The sequence below is a fragment of the Panulirus ornatus genome, chromosome 57, assembly GCF_036320965.1.
Source record: "Panulirus ornatus isolate Po-2019 chromosome 57, ASM3632096v1, whole genome shotgun sequence".
NCBI lineage: Eukaryota > Metazoa > Arthropoda > Malacostraca > Decapoda > Palinuridae > Panulirus > Panulirus ornatus.
The window spans coordinates 20,853,103-20,873,449 of record NC_092280.1 but is presented as its reverse complement, the minus strand read 5'-3'; the positions used below and the strand labels follow the sequence as shown (position 1 = coordinate 20,873,449).

General features: G+C 37.7%; 1 protein-coding gene across 7 annotated transcripts in view; it reads right to left on the bottom strand.

Moving 5' to 3' along the window:
• The window catches only part of LOC139766238 (zinc finger protein DPF3-like), a 107,961-nt gene that overhangs the window by 47,479 nt on the left and 40,135 nt on the right, over positions 1-20,347 (bottom strand). For 2 of the 7 annotated variants that reach the window (XM_071694581.1, XM_071694583.1), the window contains 2 exons: positions 13,013-13,222; positions 769-993 (listed from right to left, as the gene is read on the bottom strand). In XM_071694581.1, coding sequence (XP_071550682.1) covers positions 769-993; positions 13,013-13,222 — 435 coding nt within the window. The remainder of the gene's footprint in view (positions 1-768; positions 994-13,012; positions 13,223-20,347) is intronic. The other 5 variants (XM_071694584.1, XM_071694586.1, XM_071694585.1 and 2 more) reach the window with 3 other exon arrangements.

The following is a 20,347-nucleotide window of genomic DNA, read 5'->3' as shown; positions in this document are numbered from 1 at the left end:
TTGTCAATGGATTGAACCAGGGCATGTGAAGTGTCTGGGGTAAACCATGGAAAGTTTCGTGGGGCCTGGATGTGGAAAGGGAGCAGTGGTGTTGGTGCATTACACATGATAGCTAGAGACTGAGTGTGAATGAATGTGGCCTTTTTGTCTTTTCCTAGTGCTACCTCGCATGCACATGGGGGGAGGGGGGGTGCTATTTCATGTGTGGCAGGGTGGCGACAGGAATGGATGAAGGCAGCAAGTATGAATATGTACATGTGTATATATTCACATGTCTGTGTATGTATATGTATGTATACGTTGAAATGTATAGGTACGTATATGTGTGTGTGTGGGTATTTATGTATATACATGTGTATGTGGGTGAGTTGGGCCATTCTTTTGTGTGTTCCCTTGCACTACCTCGCTAACATGGGAGAAAGAGACAAAGTACAATATATATATATAAGAACTTTGGCTCCAAGTCCCCTCCCTGCAGGTTAACAATGACAGCAGTGATGCCCTACTCCCCAACATAAATTTGCTACCCTACTACACAATGTGTTTCTCATAAATTCTCACCTTAGTACCCTTATCAAAAACACTGAATTCCCTGAATTCTTTTCTTTTTGTGTTGGATAAACAAACCCCTTATTTTTACTGTAAAGGAAATATCTCGCAATCAGTTCACAAACTTTGCATCAAAAAGGGCCAAGGACATTATGAATGAAGTACAAGATTTGGCACTGATTTTACACAACAAACAGCATGGCTTTCCTAGATTCTTACCTGAGCGACCACAATCAGCACACGACACAAGATTCTCTGGGGTTCCAGTTTTCTTGTTTTCTGCAGAGTCACCCAAACAAAAGTCGCAATATGGAGAGGCTGAAACTTTCTTCTTTCCCACATTCTTGTCAACTGTAGAGTCAGTGGGGGACGCAACTGCTGGAGGCACTGAGGGGCCTAAATTTGCTTGACCCATGGCACACGAACGACGGCCTGAGGTGCGTCCTATGACAATTAGTTGAAGTGTAGTCATTGAATGGCAGAAAAATAAGATTTGTGTAATGGTACAAAGAATCAAAGATTTCATCTCCTCTCACAAGGAAAAAGTCATCATTGTTAGTTATAAAGCTAAAGATAATTTTGAAATACAGTACCAGTGACTATTCCTGTTTTCCTTAATTCAAGAACATAAATATTCACCTTAGTTTTTAAGAAAAGACTAACATTTGCATTCTGACAGATGAGGATTCAAGAATCATGTAATAAGCAATGCAGTCTAGTTGTATCAATCGAACCCTGCCACTAACTACTACCTTTACTTAAATTTCACCACTCCAAATGACTGTTATCAATGGGTTGGCCAATCATGGTGTAAATGGTAAAGTTGTTAGGTTATTTTTTCATTCTTTCTTTCTTCCAAAACTTTTGCTGTTCCCAACCTAAGCAAGGTAACTTCATACAGCTGGGCCTAAGGAGGAAAAGCCTTATTTGGCTTCTTGTCTGTTCCCTCTTTAAGAAAGTAATAATATGAGGGAAGGATTTCCAGGTCCCTGTTCACCCCTTTTAGTCACCCTTTATAACACAGTCACGAGATACATGAGTAGTATTCTTTATATTCTATCCTAGGGTTACATAAACTTATTTTTCTCTTAAATAAGCATACACTCGGGTGACTGTCCTCATGACCTTATGCTAAATGAGGTGAGTTTTGAAAAACAAAAAACTGTTTCTCTCCAGGTGTCCTGCGAGCTGTGAGAAACTCCCTACAATCCCTGGTATTTTGAATCCTTTAACCCCACCTTCTGATTCAGCTTTTCTCTCTCATATTGGTAACTGGTAACCCTCTTTTAAAAGATGAGGCCTTCAGCTAAACCTGGCGCCTTCCCTTTAGATGACATGCCAGTCATACTGTCCATCTTGTTACCTTGATGTAAGTCACCTTTGTTTATGGAAAAAGTCTTTTGAAAGATAAGTGGTAATATGTTGGGAAAAGTAACCAAAAAATTGATTGAGGGAATTTCCCCAGAGAGAAACAGTTTATCAATTTTTAAACCTCACCCTTTTCTCCAGGGTCAGTCTGTCCCACAAACTATGAGAGCATACCACATGGAGGAACTGGGTTACAGAAAAATGGTAACCAGCAAAGAAAAAGTAAGGAATAAAAGTTTACTTAAATGTTTCCTGTACCACATTAGCAAATTTTTGCCTCAAAAGAGGCAAATCCAGCATCATCAACTGATGAGGTAGTCTATCTCATAACAAGGATGTTGAGGAATGCTAAGGACCTCTTGTTAATCTCCTCCAGGGAAAGGCTCTTCAAACAGCCACTGTCAAAGCACTTTTCTGATATCATGGGCTCTAACATACAAGCCAGATTGTGCCAACAGAGCCAATCTCAATTCAAAACAATTGTGCCTTGATGTGATGGCTTTTAATCTTTCTTTAAAAAAATTAATAATCACTCATGATCTCAATAAAATATTAGACTTAACTCTGCAAAAGGTATGAGTTTCTTCCAAGAAGTAGTCAGTATAAGGTTACAGTAATCTAGAACTTACTCTTAACTTTTATTCTTTAAACTCAGTATTTGGACTGATCTTATACCAAAATACTCATCAGCAAAAATAAAGAGGTTCTTATGTTCTCGACATTGTAAGTATTTCTAAAACTCTTCTCTCATCCTTAAGGGCCATCAGAAAAAGTTCTTAAGAGTGACCATAGAGGTATCAGATAGTCTGGCAATTCCTCTGATTGTAGCTAATCCAGGACCTTTGCTTTGCCAACTACCAATTAGGCTGCAATGACTGGCCAGTAGGTTTCCTGACAAGCTTATTCCAAGTGGGTCCAGAATCCTTTGTTCTAATGCTGAAAGACTGTGACTTCAAATGGCACATGTATTGCACAATAGTATCATGAAATTTTTCTATCATGAAAAAGACTGGAAAAGAATTCCAAACAGAAAGCGCCTGAAATTCAAAAGAATTTGAATGTTCCAGGACAACTGTCTCGGGGTAGAAAAGTTACACAATGGAGCAGGTAGTATGTCATATATTCCCCCATTCAGACTGTAGTCATGTTCAGAAAATCCATATGAGTAAGTTCCAAAAGAGAGCACCTGATGCTAATATCCTGACCTCAGACTGAGGTGGCCTTAAAGAAAAAACGTGAGACATCAGCCAAGAAAAATAACACAGCTGAAAAGTTTCTGACACAAAAGTTGCTAACTCAAAAAAAAACTGAGAACTCCCTCAATCAGATTAAATGAAGAAGAGAGGAAAGATTTGGTTCTAATGGTTCCAATCCAAGATAAGGGTATATGTTGCTCTGCCCTTTGTCAAAAACAGAAGATATTACAGTCAGTAACAGTGCAATGGCTTTGGTGTAGAAGAGCTAAATCTGTGAAATGAACTCAAATGAAAAGAAACCAAACTGAAAGAGCATCAACCCATGCACTGCATGCTCCTTGAAGCTAAAAACTGAATAAAAAGGCTTGTACACTTCCAGGTACTTTTTCTTTAAGAGAAGGACCTGCAAAAGTCTTGTTTAGAGGCTATGGGAACTGTGCACACATGTCCACAGGATGTTGGCGGGATAGGAGACTGTTTGTGTAAAAATGTGGTGGACTAGAGGGTTTTTGGAAGTAAAGTGTGTGTCAGAGAGGGATGAAGTTATCAGAGAGGGAGGAGAAAGAGTACTGGAGAGCAATTAGTGTGTCTGGAAAATATGAGGGTGTTGGAGAGAGGGATGGGTGTTGGAGAGGGAGAAGGGTGCTAGGAGGGGGATTAATGGTGGGAAAGGATATGGGTGTTTGGAAGTAGTAGTACATGTAAGTACCTATGAATAGGTTTTTGCCTGAATAAGAGGGCTACACACAGCACTCACAAAGGAAAGGGATGAGGAGGGACAAAAGGTGTTGCAGAGGGGGTACCTATAGGTGATATAGGGGTGTTTGGGAGGAAGGTGACTTGTAGAGGAAGCAGGGTATGGGGTAGGGACAAAAGTTTTGGATGTTAAATAGGGGGGACAGTTTTAGGGATGGAGGAGGACATGGGACAGAAAAGAAAGTTGATGGGAGATCAAATACAGCTGGGGAAATTTGGAGAGGGTGATACCTGTATAATTAGTAGAATGTGTTTTCAACAAAACAAAAAATACTTTACACTGATTTTTAAAAACTCCATTTAGAAATGCCTTACCTAACTTGCAAGCAAATATTGAGAGTAATAATAACAGTCTACATGTATAATTATTGCTTATATTTGCACACTTGTTTATGTGGTTTGACTCATACACTCTTCATTTATGTTTTAATCCTTGTGTTTTTCATTTTACACTGATTCTTAATCAGTTCCCTTCAAAAACACATTATGTAACTCATAAACTAATACTATGGGCAATACTCACAACTTCCATATATAATTATGGCTCATAATAACATGTTTTTCATACACTGTTTGATCCACACAAACTTACCAATCAATGTATTCTCTTCATAAATAAGCTTACTATAATACTTTAATTTCACAATAACTTACATAGAGTTCTCTTCTAAAATGTGTCACCTAACTCATGAACCCTAAATCATTGGTATTCTAACAAAAAAATATGAGATAATGATGGTAAAAGAACTAATGCCCCTCCAGAGAAAGAGGCATGTGTGGGAAGGGTCCTAACCCTCCATGCCCACGATCCAAACCTTCTGTTCCCAAGAATGTTCAAATAAACAATAAATAGAGAATAATACATTCACAATGAACTCTATTAAGCAACAAAAGAAAGGATGACATATCTTTCTGGAATAAAGGCACTGCAAACCTATACTGCATTTTGTAAAAGGTCAAGTGATAGATATATATCCTGAAAGACCAGAAATTATTCTGGTTTTCTGGTAAATATCTAGATTCATTGTTATTTACCATTCACTATACTTACTCACTGTTTCCCATGTTAGTGAGGTAGCGCAAGGACACAGACGAAAGAAAGGCCCAACCCACCCACATACACATGCATATACATAAAAGCCCACACACGCACATATACATACCTACACATTTCAACATATACATACCTACACATTTCAATGTATACATACAAAGACATATACATACCTGCTGCCTTCATCCATTCCCCTCGCCACCCCACCACACATGAAACAGCACCCCTCCCCCCCTCCCTCAGCATGCATGAGATAGCACTAGGGAAAGACAACAAAGGCCACATTCATTCACACAAAGTCTCTAGCTGCCACGTGTAATACACTGAAACCATTCATTGTACTACTGTATATATTTATAAAAGGAAAAAAAAAGCGTTATGGGGAATCCAATTTTCTTGGTGCAGTTTTTAATTCATTCTATTAATTCTCTTTTTAGTAAGAATTACGGAGGTATGAGGGTGTTGTGCGTACCTCGCTAAATTGTATGGAAGATTGATGATTGAGAGGGTGATGGCATGCAGGCAGCGTCAGATTGGGGAAAAGTAATGTAAATTTAGAAGTGGTAGAGAATGTTTGCATCAGATCTTTGGTCTGGAGAGAGAGAGAGAGAGAGAGAGAGAGAGAGAGAGAGAGAGAGAGAGAGAGAGAGAGAGAGAGAGAGAGAGAGGGAGAGAGAGAGAGAGAGAGAGAGAGAGAGAGAGAGAGAGAGAGAGAGAGAGAGAGAGTGGGGGGGGGGGGGGGCATTGAGGAAAGTGTGGAAAGAGAAGTCATTATCTGGCAGAGCTAAAATGAGTATGTTTGAAGGTATAGTGGTCGAACAATGTTGCCCTAAGGATGAGCGGCATGGGCTATTGATGAGAATGGCTGAAGAGGATGGATGTGTTGGAACTGAAATGTTTGAGGCCATTATGAGTTGTGAGGTGGTTTAATCAAGTAAGTATGGGTGTGATGTGATAATACAAAGAATATTGTTGAGGGAACTGAATAGGGTGTTCTGAAATGGTTTGGACATATAGAGAGAGTGAGGAGAATATGATAAAGGGGATACATGTATCTGAAGTGGAGGGGACAAGGAGAAGGGGGAGACCAAATTGGAGATGGAAGGATGGAGGGAAAAAGATTTTGAGTGCTCAGGGTCTAAACATGCAGAAGGGTGAAAGGCAAGCATAGGAAAGAGTGAGTTGGAGTGATGTGGTATTCCAGGGGGTAATATGCTGTCAACAGACTGAACCAGGGATATGAAATGGCCAGGGGAAACCAAGAAAAGGTCTGCAAGGCCTGTGGTTCTGGTGCATTATACATGACAGCTAAAGCATGGATGTGAGCAAATACAGCCTTTCTTTATCTGTGCTTGCACTATCTCACTTATGTGAGAAAAGGTAAGCACGTATGAAGATTTTTCATTCATGATCACCATTTCCCAAATTAGCGGGGTAGCACCAGGAACAGACAAAGAAAGTCCATATCTGCTCACATCCACTCTTCAGCCTTCATGTGCAATACATCAAAACCACAGCTCCCTATCCACAACCAGGCTCCACAGACCTTTCCATGGTATACCTTGGATGCTTCATATGCCCTGGTTCAGTCATTGACAGCAAGTCAACCCAAGTATATCACACTGTTCTAAATCACTCTATCTCAAGCACACCTTTCACCCTCCTGCATGTTCAGGCCCCAACTGCTCTAAATCTTTTTTACTACATCCTTTCATCTCCAATATGGACTACCTGTTCTCCTCCACTTCTGACACATGTCCTCTTTGTTAATCTTTCCTCATTCATTCTGTCCATATGTCCAAACCATTTCAGCACACTCTTCTGCTCTCTCCACCACACTCCTTTTTATTACCACACTTCTCTCTCACCTTTTTATAACTTACTTGATCAATCCACCTCATACTACATACTGTCCTAAAACATTCAATTTCCAACACATCCACCCTCCCCTGCATCCATACATTATTGTTGGGTATACAATTCCTTCAAACATATCATAACTACTTCATTCACCACATTACTCATACATTAATGGTACATTTTAACTCATGCATCAGTAATCACACATACTCACTGTCTGTGGAGTGGTGCTTGAAACCTCTGTTAAATGCCGAGGAACATGGCTTCACCCAAAGGAACTCTGCTCCCTACCTGGCTATGGGCCTATTGTTTACCTAAAGTATAGTTCTCATTCAAAACCCAATTATGCAATGTTTCAATTACAATACAATGAAATTATCATTAGGCTTTTGAAGATAAACGTAGTCTATGTTTTGGCAACAATACCATACCCTCTTATCAAATTAGTTATAGATTATGGTACATCTTCAAAACAAACCAAAGCCTAGAATGAATTCATGTGAGCTGAAGTTAGGACCCATATTCATCTGGTACAACCTTGGTCCTCAAACAGAGGTAGGTCAGGACAGGGACCCAGTTCCTTATATATTTCTTCATGTACCTTCATTCAATATTCTTGAGTTATTCCCCATAAGAGATCTTGGAAAGTAAATGAAAGCTTGGGAAGATGTTCTTTATTTTTTTTGTGTGATTTGTAAAGATTTTGCCTATCCGCACCGTGGATTAACATTATTACAGTATATAATAACTCATACATCAGTCATCACACACACTCACCGTCTGTAAAGTGGTGCAAGCCACTTCTGCTACCCACCAAGGAAAACAGCTTCCCTGAGAGGAAAACTTTTGGATTTCTTTCCACATTCTGTGCAACTTTTTCTTCATTCATTCTCTGTTCTATAAGATTTCATTATTTCCACATCTGCACTATCTAATTCATCAAATTTTCTTATCTTTGCTTCTTTTGTTGCTATGTTGCTCTTCATTTCCATGACCTTCTTGTATTTACCTATAATTTTTGTTAAAAGGTTGTTGTCTCTGAAGATTTCATTCACTTTTGTGTTCAGAATCCCTTCAATGATCATATATGACTCAACGTACTGTTGTCCTATGTTACTATATCATGTCTACATTCATTCATTCCCATTTTATACAGTGGTGATTTCTATGATACAATCTGATAGATGTATTATTTTCTTCTATGTATGAAAATACAGCCATTGCACATAACACCTAGAGTGCAAATGTGAGTGAATGCGGTCTATCTTCATTTGTTCCTGGTGCTACCTCATTAACAGTGAAAATGGCAGACAATTATGAAAGAAATAAGTCACTAAGATCTACTGTAGTACTCCATCTTGTTGGTTAGTAGTTACCGCAGAAGATTGAATGTCTATTTATCTATCTTTCTGGATCTCTGATGCCTGTTTTTTCCAAGAACTCCTTTCAAGGGGATGGCCAGGCCAAAAGTCTTGACTTATCTCTGTCCTTACATACCTCCCTTGGAAACCACATTTTTCAACCATTTCTCTGACTCCAGTACTCTTCCACTCCATTTCCCTATGTCACAGGTGGTCCTCCTCTCACATCAACACCTTAATTATACTACCATGCACACTCCTTGTAAACTTCTCACCTTGCATTCTTCCCACAAGCACAAACCTTAAAGCATTATGTTTCACCGATTCTACCAATTCTTAATTCATTCTCTTTGAATTCCCTGTCATATCAAAGCTCTCATATTCCATCTATTCATACCACATGCTTCTCAAATAGCTCATTTCCACAGCCTATATTTTTGACCTCTGTGACTCATTCCATGTCCATGATTCGGCTGTAAAGGTCAGGGCCAGGAGGACTTTGCTATCCCTTAATCATTTTTTTAGCACCATACTTACAACTCCACCCTTCATTGATGAAATTCTATTAAGGGACCCAATGAATCTGTATGATTCACAAAAATCAATTTGTCTTTGGAGTTGTTTCTTTAATCTGCAGCCCTATTACCCTTTCCTTTGTAACTGTATTTACATCTATAATATCCTCCTCTTTCCTACCATTCACAAAAAAAGGAAGTTAAAGTCATGAACATATATCATTACTTAATCAGTTTTCCCTAAGCCCTTTAACATCTCTTTAACTTTAGTTAAAATCATTCTAAAGTAATTTAGCTTTGCTTTTGGTGGTCTGTATGAAACTAGGTTTATTGTGTTTATAGCTGCAATGCTCACAATAATTTGTTCACATGCCTTGTGACCCAATTTTGTTATGCTTCCCTTTTAGCCTATATAGGACATATAATACAACAACAGCTTGTCTGAATTTGGTTCTATCTGCTCAGAATTTTCTAAGTTGTTCCAAGTTTGCTTCATCTTTCACTTATTCATTAAACCAAGTTCTGACACAAAAATTACCAGTGTGTTGTAATCCTTTGTGCACTAACTGAGACATTTCACTATGATTCTAGAGTTTCACTTATTAGACTTATGCGTTTACTTAGGACCATATGGACATATGGGCTACAGAAATTCACCCTTGCAGAAACTGTAAATCTTCACCACTAATTCATGATACATTAAGTGAATTTACATAAATCTATATAGAATATCAAATTCCTATAACACATAGTGTAAAAAATTGGCAAAAACTGTACTTCTTTTTATACCTAATTTACATCTCATTTACTGGCACATACATGTGAGCTGATGATGGGAGTGGCAAGTTTGAGTCTGAATTAGTCAGTGTGTCAATTACGGTCTACTTCTGCATCTAGCAGGTGCTCTATCAAGATCTTTCCATACTCTCAAGATGTTTCCAAAGAGTCTATCAAATTCAAGCACAAGTCGTGCTGTATATACTTGAGCAATGGGCAGTCTCAAGTAACATTTGACCCAAGATTTCTTGCCAAAATAATCTTAATTAATCATATTACTCCTAACAGCAGATCTCAGTTTTTCAGAAGCCCAAGAACACTGAAGAGACTGAGAGAGAGAGATGCTTGCTAATCACACGATAAAAGTCAGACAACAAGAATAAACAATTTGCAATGGTAAGCAGATGACATCAAATTAAAAGTTCATATACAGTATGTTATGGGCCCGTATCCAGGATTTTTCATGGGGGGATGGGGAGTGCCGTTCAGCAGAACTCTCCCTAATGCAATTGTTGATGAAATACACATTTGTATCATTCTTATGAATGAAACAGTTACCACATCTTACCTGTATTATGGTGAAAAATGCAACAATATCCTTAATTGTATGGGTAAGCATGATTGGCTAACAAAATGTTACATCATCTGCTGGTGGTCCATCTGGTGCCAGGTCATCAACTAAAACTCCAAAATCATTATTACAGCCAATTTCATCACAGTGTGACCCAAGCGAGAACTAGAAGATAATTCAAGTATTGTACCAAAGCTAAAATAAAGTTGTACTTTGGCAGAACTAACTGTCTGCATAGCAGTGCATGCCACCTTTGCTTCCCACCAAGGAATACCGCTTCACCCAAGTAACACTGTTTCCCCCAAAGGAACAGTGTTTCCTTCCCTGCTATGGGGCCTGACGCTTTTCTGAAGCATATTTTTCTGTTAATAACTCACATAATGTTTGAATAACATTACAATAAAACTATTGGTAAGTGTTTGAATATGAATATAGGTTATGTTTAGTGTTTGAATATGAATATAGGTTATGTTTAGTCAATGTTATCATTATTATTTCACTCACCACATCACTCATACACTATGACATGTTAACTCATGCATCAGTCATCACACACCTTCACTACCCACTACAAAACACTTACCCTAAAGAAGAGAGCTTCCCCCAAAGGAACACTCCTTCCTCCCTCGCTATGAGTACAGCTCTCTTCATAATCTAAGCAAGCAGTATTCTAATAACATTACAGCTTTCAGACAAATGTAGGATATGTTTGTCAACACTAATGTAACCACTTCACTTACCATGGTATTCATACACTATGTTACACGTTAATTTATGTATCAATCATCACAAACTTGAAGTCTGCAGAATGGTTTATGCCATCTTCTCCATCTGCCAAGGAACAATGATTCCCCAAAGGAACAATGCTTCCCTCAAAAGAATGCTGATTCCTACCCAGCTATAAGCCTACTGTTTTTCGTAAGTAAAATTCTCCATAAGAACCCACATACACAAAGTTTTGATAACAATAGAGAAAATCATTGGCAAGTTTTCAAAGATAAACCACACCACTGCTACAACCACCTAGCACGCAGCAACATCTCTGATGACTAGAATTTACTTATAATATTTGAGGTGAGGTGAGTAAAATTATAAAACTATCTAAACTAAATATAATGTGTTTAAAAATATCTATCTCCATAAAAAAAGTGTGATTCTACTACTTCTATTGACCAAAAAAGTTTCCTTTGAACACATCTTCACTTATAACAAGAGAGCATGTAGGAAAAAATGGTTTGTGTTGCATAAATTCATGATACAGATATTTTTTGAGAAAACATCCCTTGCATAATGTAGGGGAACTATATATATATATATATATATATATATATATATATATATATATATATATATATATATATATATATATATATATTTTTTTTGCTTTGTCGCTGTCTCCCGCGTTTGCGAGGTAGCGCAAGGAAACAGACAAAAGAAATGGCCCAACCCACCCCCATACACATGTATATACATACGTCCACACACGCAAATATACATACCTACACAGCTTTCCATGGTTTACCCCAGACGCTTCACATGCCCTGATTCAATCCACTGACAGCACGTCAACCCCGGTATACCACATCGCTCCAATTCACTCTATTCCTTGCCCTCCTTTCACCCTCCTGCATGTTCAGGCCCTGATCACACAAAATCTTTTTCACTCCATCTTTCCACCTCCAATTTGGTCTCCCACTTCTCCTCGTTCCCTCCACCTCCGACACATATATCCTCTTGGTCAATCTTTCCTCACTCATTCTCTCCATGTGACCAAACCATTTCAAAACACCCTCTTCTGCTCTCTCAACCACGCTCTTTTTATTTCCACACATCTCTCTTACCCTTACGTTACTTACTCGATCAAACCACCTCACACCACACATTGTCCTCAAACATCTCATTTCCAGCACATCCATCCTCCTGCGCACCACTCTATCCATAGCCCACGCCTCGCAACCATACAACATTGTTGGAACCACTATTCCTTCAAACATACCCATTTTTGCTTTACGAGATAATGTTCTCGACTTCCTCACATTCTTCAAGGCTCCCAGGATTTTCGCCCCCTCCCCCACCCTATGATTCACTTCCGCTTCCATGGTTCCATCCGCTGCCAGATCCACTCCCAGATATCTAAAACACTTTACTTCCTCCAGTTTTTCTCCATTCAAACTTACCTCCTAATTGACTTGACCCTCAAAGCTACTGTACCTAATAACCTTGCTCTTATTCACATTTACTCTTAACTTTCTTATATATATATATATTTTTTTTTTTTTGTCTCCCGCATTTATATATATATATATATATATATATATATATATATATATATATATATATATATATATATATATATATATATATATATATAATCAAGTTTAGTACTACATTTTCCAAAACATATACAAATCAAAAAATTAAAATGCCATTTAAAAAACTTTCCTGAATCAGAAAATGTATAACTTCAAATTGTATAAGAAAAAGGTTTCATTATTACTCGTCAAAATTCATATAGATTTTCAATAAATGACAAAAATAACATATATAGCATGCAAAAAAGAATTACTGTAGTATAAAATGTAGCAAACAAACAGCAAGAAGCCATAGTAGGTATTATCTGAATGGCATAACTATTCTACAAAAAAAAGCAGTAACATTTAAAAGGGAAATAGCAGGAAACTACAGGAAACCTTATAAATTTGTTAATCTAAATCTATTATGACAACTGCCTAATAACTATTGTGAGAAAATACTACTGTACCTAAAGTTTCCAATCGTATGTACAACAAAAGATATTCCAAAGCATTTCTCATTGCTGCCAAGATATATACGTTTTTGCACAAACAGTGAATAAAGCGGATGCCATTATTATACAGTTTTTGTTATTTTATTAGTGGGAGGTAAGAAATGTTAACAATTGAGGTAGTTAACTGCAGAAGAGTACAAGGATTAAGGATCTGGAAATAAACTGGGGAGTCCTGTAAAATTTTCTATCCTACTCCAACCTGGGTAAAAAGAGTTCAGACCCCATTTTGGGGTAGCAGAGGCCTGATGCTGGCCTGGTAAGTAGTCTGGGGTGGGGTCGTTAGCCTGGGTTTGTTCGTTAGCTCTAGCGGGGGCTTTAGCTTTAGCCTCCTCCTCCTCCTTCTCCTCCTTATGCGAGTGTGCATAGTGGTAAGTTAGGCCAGGCCGCGTCTTGTACCGCATCCCACACACTGCAACACACCAACAAACATGCCGCACACACTCCACACTTTCGTGTAAACTTCAGTAACATAATGATAGTTGAAATAAAACTTACAGTAAATCAACCATCCAAAAATACAGAAACTACTCTCTGAGGAGATTATGATAAGTCTAAAGACGGATAAAGGATGAGGTAACAAAAGACAGAAATGATGATTTACACCAGAATACAAAACAAATTAAGATGAGTTCCATAACATGCTAAACCTTACATTGTATATACAAACTGTGAATCAAGTGAAACTCACATAAAAAAAACTACAATTACATAGATCAATCAAAAAATCTTAAAAACATATATCTATCAAACTTTATCATTTGTGTTCACAATAATGTTTGTGAAATGTATTACCAACAAAAAAATTCTATAGTACAAAAAAATGTTACCAGTATCACAATTATTCAGCTAAGGCAAATGATAATGGTGGTAAACAGTACACAACAGAGAGTTGTCATACGATAAAAATTGCTGCTGTTCGCGAAGACATCAGAAACAAAGAAAAAACCTATATAAGTAATGCAACGTTAAGAAAACATTAATCCTAAAAGTAAAATTATTGCAGTAGCTACATCTGGAATAAAAATGATGAGTGTAGCAACTGCAGTAGAAACAGCTCAAGTGGGAACTGGAGCAACTACAGATGTGGTAGATATTGCACTAACTTGAGCAGAAGCAGCAAATCCAGCAGCTACAACAGTGGCAGCAACTGCAGCACTTACAGCAGGAGAAACAAATACAACAGCATCAATAGAAACAGCAACTCCAACTAATCCCCCCCCCAAAAAAAAAAAAAATTATCAATAGCAGATGCAAAAGTCTCAGTAACTATATCAATAAAAGTAGCAACTAGAAAGCTGCAAATATTGCACCAGCTGCAGCAGAATCAACAATAGCAACAGATAAAGCAATAACAACAGTTTTAATAACTGTAGCAGGAGCAGCAACTTTTTGAAGTCACTATAGCACTAAAAACTGCAGCAAATACAACAGAAGCAACAGGAATTACATCAGGATCAACTGCAGTGATAACATTATGAGCAACAACAACAATTATAGCTAAAACAGAAGAAGCAAAATTTCAGGACTTAATGCCTAAGCAAGTTTTGCTGCATCTGTATCATTATCTGTAACAACAGGAGTAGCTACAATGAGATCAACTGATCAACCACTATTGGTACAGCATCAACTGCAGTAGCCAGAGCATAAATAACTAAAGCATATATATATATATATAATAAACAGTGCAACAAATACAAAAACTCCAAAAGCCACAGAACTAGCAGTAAATGTTGCAGCTACAACAGCATTCGAAGGAAATGAAACAAATACACAACTGCAGCCCAATTTTCATGAAAATAAATGAAAGAATGTAATGATCCTTGACTAATGTACTGTAAGAAGCAGAAAATGTTATTCTGATGGGAAAAAATATAGGCTTTGAAGACTGAAAAACTTTTTGTCTCCAAGGTGGTGTCCCATGACCAAGAGAGACTCTCAAGGATATTCTCTGGGAAAATCAGGGTTAAGACTATCCAGCCCTTAGTGTTTTCCATGAGGTTGTTCTGGTCTTTCCTGCCCTTTACTATCCACTCAGCCATGGTAGTGGCAGCTTGCTTATTTTGGGCCCATCTCCAGATATAGGGTATTTGGGGCGGCAAGGCATGTGAAGTGAGAGTCATGGCAAGTGACAGTCATCCTGTAAAGTACCACTATGTAAAGGTATGGGATATAAAAGTGAATGCTTGATTTACACATGTATGTGTTGACTACCAAGTACACTGTATGGGAGACAGTGAGTATAAAAGCATGTATGGAGTAGAGGGTGCTAGTATATATGGAGTAGCAGATTGGGAGGCACAACATGATTCCAGAAATAGCAGATGTGTGGATCAGGTAGTTACTTTGAAGAATATGTGTAAGAAATGCAGAAACAGAAGGATTTCCTCATCATTTGTGGATTGGAGAGAACATAAAATTGGGTTAATGGCAATGCCTTACGGAAGGCATTACGAATATATGGTGTGGGAGGAAAGAAAGTACAACCAGCAAGTTTTTACCAAGACAGTATGACATGTGGGAAAGAAGGAAGAGAGGATGGTGAATGGTTCCATGTAAAGGCAATTCTATGTTGGGTGTGTGATAATATCATGGCTGTTGAATCTGAGTTGGAGAGGGTGATGAGGATGGTGAATGTGAAGGTCTTGGAGATACTGGTAGGTCTGCAGTTTGCTGGGAAGGAGGGTCTCTGTTACTGTTTGCTGATGACACAGCAATGATGGTGGTAGTATTGAAAGATAAAATGTAGAAGCTGGTTTGGGAGCTTAGGAAAATGTGAAAATGGAGAAAGTTTTCAGTAAATGTGAATAAAAGTTCAGTTATCAGGTCTAGCAGTGAAAAGAGAGATGTTAATTGGAGTGTGAGTTTGATTTGAGAGAACTTAGAGCAAGTGGAGTGTTATCAATACCTGGGAGTGAACACAGCACCAAATACAACCATGGGAGATAAAGTGGGCCATACAGAGGGTCATGGGGCTCAGGTTCTGGGCAAACAGTGGAAAGAGAGGATAGACAACTCTAACTGTGAGGGCAAAGATGGGTATGTTTAATGATATGTATGGTGTTGGAAATGAAGAGAAGCATGTACAAAAGGGCAAAAGTGGGCATTCTGAAATGGTTTAGACACATGGATAAGATGAAGAAGAAAAGGGTGACAAAGAAGGAATATATATCAGAGGCAGAGGGACAAAATGAGGCAGAAACCAAAGAGGAGGTGGAAGGATGAAATGAAAGATGTTATGAGTGACTGGGGACTGAGCCTGAACATGCTAGAGAGTGTGAGGCATATGTGGAATAAAATAAACTGGACCAAAATGATATCCAAGGGGCAAAGTACTGTCAATAGGCTGAATCAAGGAATATGTAGCAGTCAGGGGAAACCACAAAAGGACTGTGGGGATCTGGTTTCAGTGTATTATAAAAACAGTAAGAGAGTGGATGAGAGTGAATGAGGCCATTCTTCATCTATTCCTAGTGCTGCTTTGCTAATGCAGAAATCAGAGGGTGAAGGTTTAAAGAGGCTCTACGCATAGAGGAAATTATTATTTTTATCTATATTTATTTTGCTTTGTCGCTGTCTCCCGTGTTAGCGAGGTAGCACAAGGAAACAGATGAAAGAATGGCCCAACCCACCCACATACACATGTATATACATACATGTCCACACACACAAATATACATACCTATACATCTCAACGTATACATATATATACACACAGACATATACATATATACACGTACATAATTCATACTGTCTGCCTTTATTCATTCCCATCGCCATCTCGCCACACATGAAATAACAACCCCCTCCCCCTCATGTGTGCGAGGTAGCGCTAGGAAAAGACAACAAAGGCCACATTCGTTCACATTCAGTCTCTAGCTGTCATGTAATAATGCAATGAAACCAAATGATATGGGTTGAAAAAATAGTTGTGAAAATGAGTGAACATGGAAAAGAAGCTTGGCTTGAGAAAAGATACCAGGAGATAATGAGTGTAGAATGGCAAAAGGCTTGATAAATACCTAGTTTCAAGTTCACAACTTTCATTATTACTCCTCTGTACTCAAAATGATAATTTGTAGGTTATTTCTTTGAATTATCTGTATGCCTTCTAATTTTCACCACACTATTCTGTGAATATCTGATAAATTCCTATCAAAAAACAGCCTCAAAAGTACCCAATGCTCTTTAAAATCCTTTGTAAATGAAGCTATGGGAGAGGATGAGAAATGGAATGTATTTAGAAAAGCACTGCTTAAATGTGCAGAAGAAAAGTGTAGCTTGGGGGAGGTGGACGGGTGAGAAAGTGGTAGTGATTGTTAGGATGAAAAAATTAAGTTGTTAGTGAAAGAGTTAAGAGAGGTGTATGAGCATTACTTGCAGGATGTGCTGAAATGGTTTGGACATATGGAAAGGATATGTAAGAAAGGGATGACTAAAACTGTGTACATTTCTGAAATGCAAATAAAAAGGATAAGGAAGAAACCAAGGAGGAGGTGGAAGGATGAAGTGGTAAATGTTTTGAAGGCTTAGGGCCTGAACACACAGGAGGGTGCAATACAAGCAAGAAATGGAGTGATTTGGAGTGACTTGGTTCTCAAAGGACAATGTGCTATCAATGGGATGATCTAGGGCATATGAAGTGGTAGGAGAGAACCATGGAATGGTCTGTGGAGCCTGGTTGTAGAAAGGGCTTATGACAATTAAAAGTGGATGTGAGCAAATGAGGCCATTTCTTTAGCTGTTCCCAGCATTAATTTGATAATGCAGGACATGGCAGACATGTATGAAAAATATATATATTGACTAACATCCCTACCATACCATATAAAAATACATAAAAAATACAATCTCCCACATCATTCTCTGCTAAAAAGATATATGATTAGAACCTTTAGACAACCACTTGCCTCCCTGAATTAGGAGTATTCTAAGCTGTATGCTGCTATACTGCCCATATTCTTGTTACTGTATTTTTCATAATATTGTGTGCTACAATTCATTTTCAGTGCATGATTTATTCAAAAACCACTAAAGATAACTGCCTTAAAAATATTACAAAAAGTGCACTTTACTGTATCCTAAGGGCATAGAGACAATAAGAGACAGCTAATGACTGGGCCCTATTCTTGAACTAACTCAACACCTGACCCAGATCCTGCAGAACATTAAGAGAGTGATTACAGCAGTCTGGAATATGGGTGGTGTGGGAGAAAACTTGCTCTAGATAATGGAGAACAGAGGATGTGAGAGGTTCAATCCCCCAAACATCCATATGATAGGAATTCAACCATTTCCTATGATGAAGTTGAAATTCCCTAGGTAGATGACCTTGGTACAAAGGTGAGTGGATGCAGTAGTCTCAGGCAAAGATATATATAAAATTTGTAGAATTAGGAGAGCATTCAATGAAACAGAAAATGTGTGGTAGCTGGGAGACTGGACAGACTTGAGCTACATAACATCAGAGTTTGGGGACTCAAGATCCTTGTGGCATGCAACAGATGTATTGATGATGAAATAAGCACAAACACCACATATGAACTAAGAATGTGAGTGGAGACTATAGTTTGATATGAAAAAGGGGCTAGTGAAAACATCATTAAAATGAGAGGGTCTCAGACAGAAGTAAGACATTAGGTGAGGTACTAGACAGAAGGTGTTCAAAAGAAGAAAGGTTACTAGAGAGTCCATGAATACAAGAAAACACAAAATACAAATAATAGTGATACTGGAAGACATTAGAAACTCCTAGATAATGTGGTAAAAGTTAGAGGCATAAAGATAATTCAAAAAGAAAAAACTCAAAACTGTCACTGTGACTATGGAGGCGCTACTAATGTACATCACAGATTTTAAACAAAATACTTATCGTCAGATTTCAAGCAAAATACTTATGAAGTCTATCATTAAATATATCCCTAGTACTGTAGTACTGCTTTCAACCACTCTAATTGGCAACATGTTCCTTAAATGTCAACAATCCTGTTGAGGAAAAAGGACTTCACCTTATTTAAGGTAAAACATTCGCTCACAAGTTTGTATCCATTACTAAGAGTAAAATGAGAAGAGTCACATCTTAAGTAACTTGATAGTTCAAGATTATCAAAGCCTCTGATAATTTGGAATATTTGTATTACATCACCTCTTAACCTTCTCTTTTCTAATGTGAATAGATTTCTAATTGTTTAATATCATTTCATAGGATTTGTTTCTCAGGACGGGTGCAATTCTCTATTCTCTCCATCCTGCATACATCTTCTTTTAGGTATGTTTAACCACAACTGAACACAATATTCAAGATGTAGACGATCCAATTAATCGTAAATAGTAATGATAATTTCCCTGTAATCTGTCTTTTCCTTTTTACAACCGATATGTTAACCTTTGCACTAGTTTGAAGCTGTAAACATTCAACTTCATTTAAGATTTATTTCCCATCTTTACATTATCAGTGAATTTTGATATCTTGCAATGCAGCCCATTATCAATATCATTAATACATATGAGAAAGAGAACCAGTCCCAAGATTGATCTGTGTGGCACTCCACTTGTTACATCTAACCATTTGAGGCTTGACCACTAATCACAAGTTTTCTGTACAACCAGACACCTATTTATTATAATTTCCTATCCACTAAAGTACAACCTTATCAATGTCATATGACCTCATTTTTGCTAGTAACCCTTTATGCAGAAGCTTATCAAAAGCTTTTTGAAAATCATGATAAATAACATTAACTTCTTTACTTTTGTCATACATGTTCATTATATCATACAAGATATCAAGCAGATTTGTCAGACATGAGTGATTTCATCGAAAACCATACTGGTTGTGCTCAAAATGGTTTACTATTCTATCTCAAATGATGGTTTCACAAGTCTTCTAACTACAAACATTATTACATCTTTTGAATATTGACATTACATCGGCAAACTTTCCTTCATTTGGAAATTTTCCCATGGCCAGGGACAGTGAAAAGAGCAGTAAGGGCTTACTATCTCATTTTTCCCCTAGTTCATTGTTCTCAGGTAAAATCTATCAGGACCTGCCATTTCATTATTTTCACTCCATTCATTGTTGAAAGTATGTCTTTGTCTTTTATGTTAATATCTTGAAAAATGTTCCCCTCTTTTATCGATGAAACTGAATTCAGGACATGGGCTGTGTATTCTTATTTTTTTTGCCATGGCTTCATTATCTTGAACCAAGTCACTGTTTTCCATAATTAATGGAGCTATTGGCAGGGTAATCACTCTATTTGGGTTTTCTTTTACTATTTTCAGCAAATTATGCTATATATTGGTGTTTACAGTGCTGTATAACTCTCTTACTTTTCTGTGCACAGTTACATTACTTACTCTTCTCATGTTGGTTATTGGATTCTCTGAGTTTCTTACATACTATCTTATTATACAACAGGCATTTTTTTTCTATTTTACAATCCCACAACCTTGCTTTCACTTTAGAAATAGATTGTCTACTATGCACTGGCACATATGATCCCACAGCTGCTTTGAATTTTTTCTGAAGTGT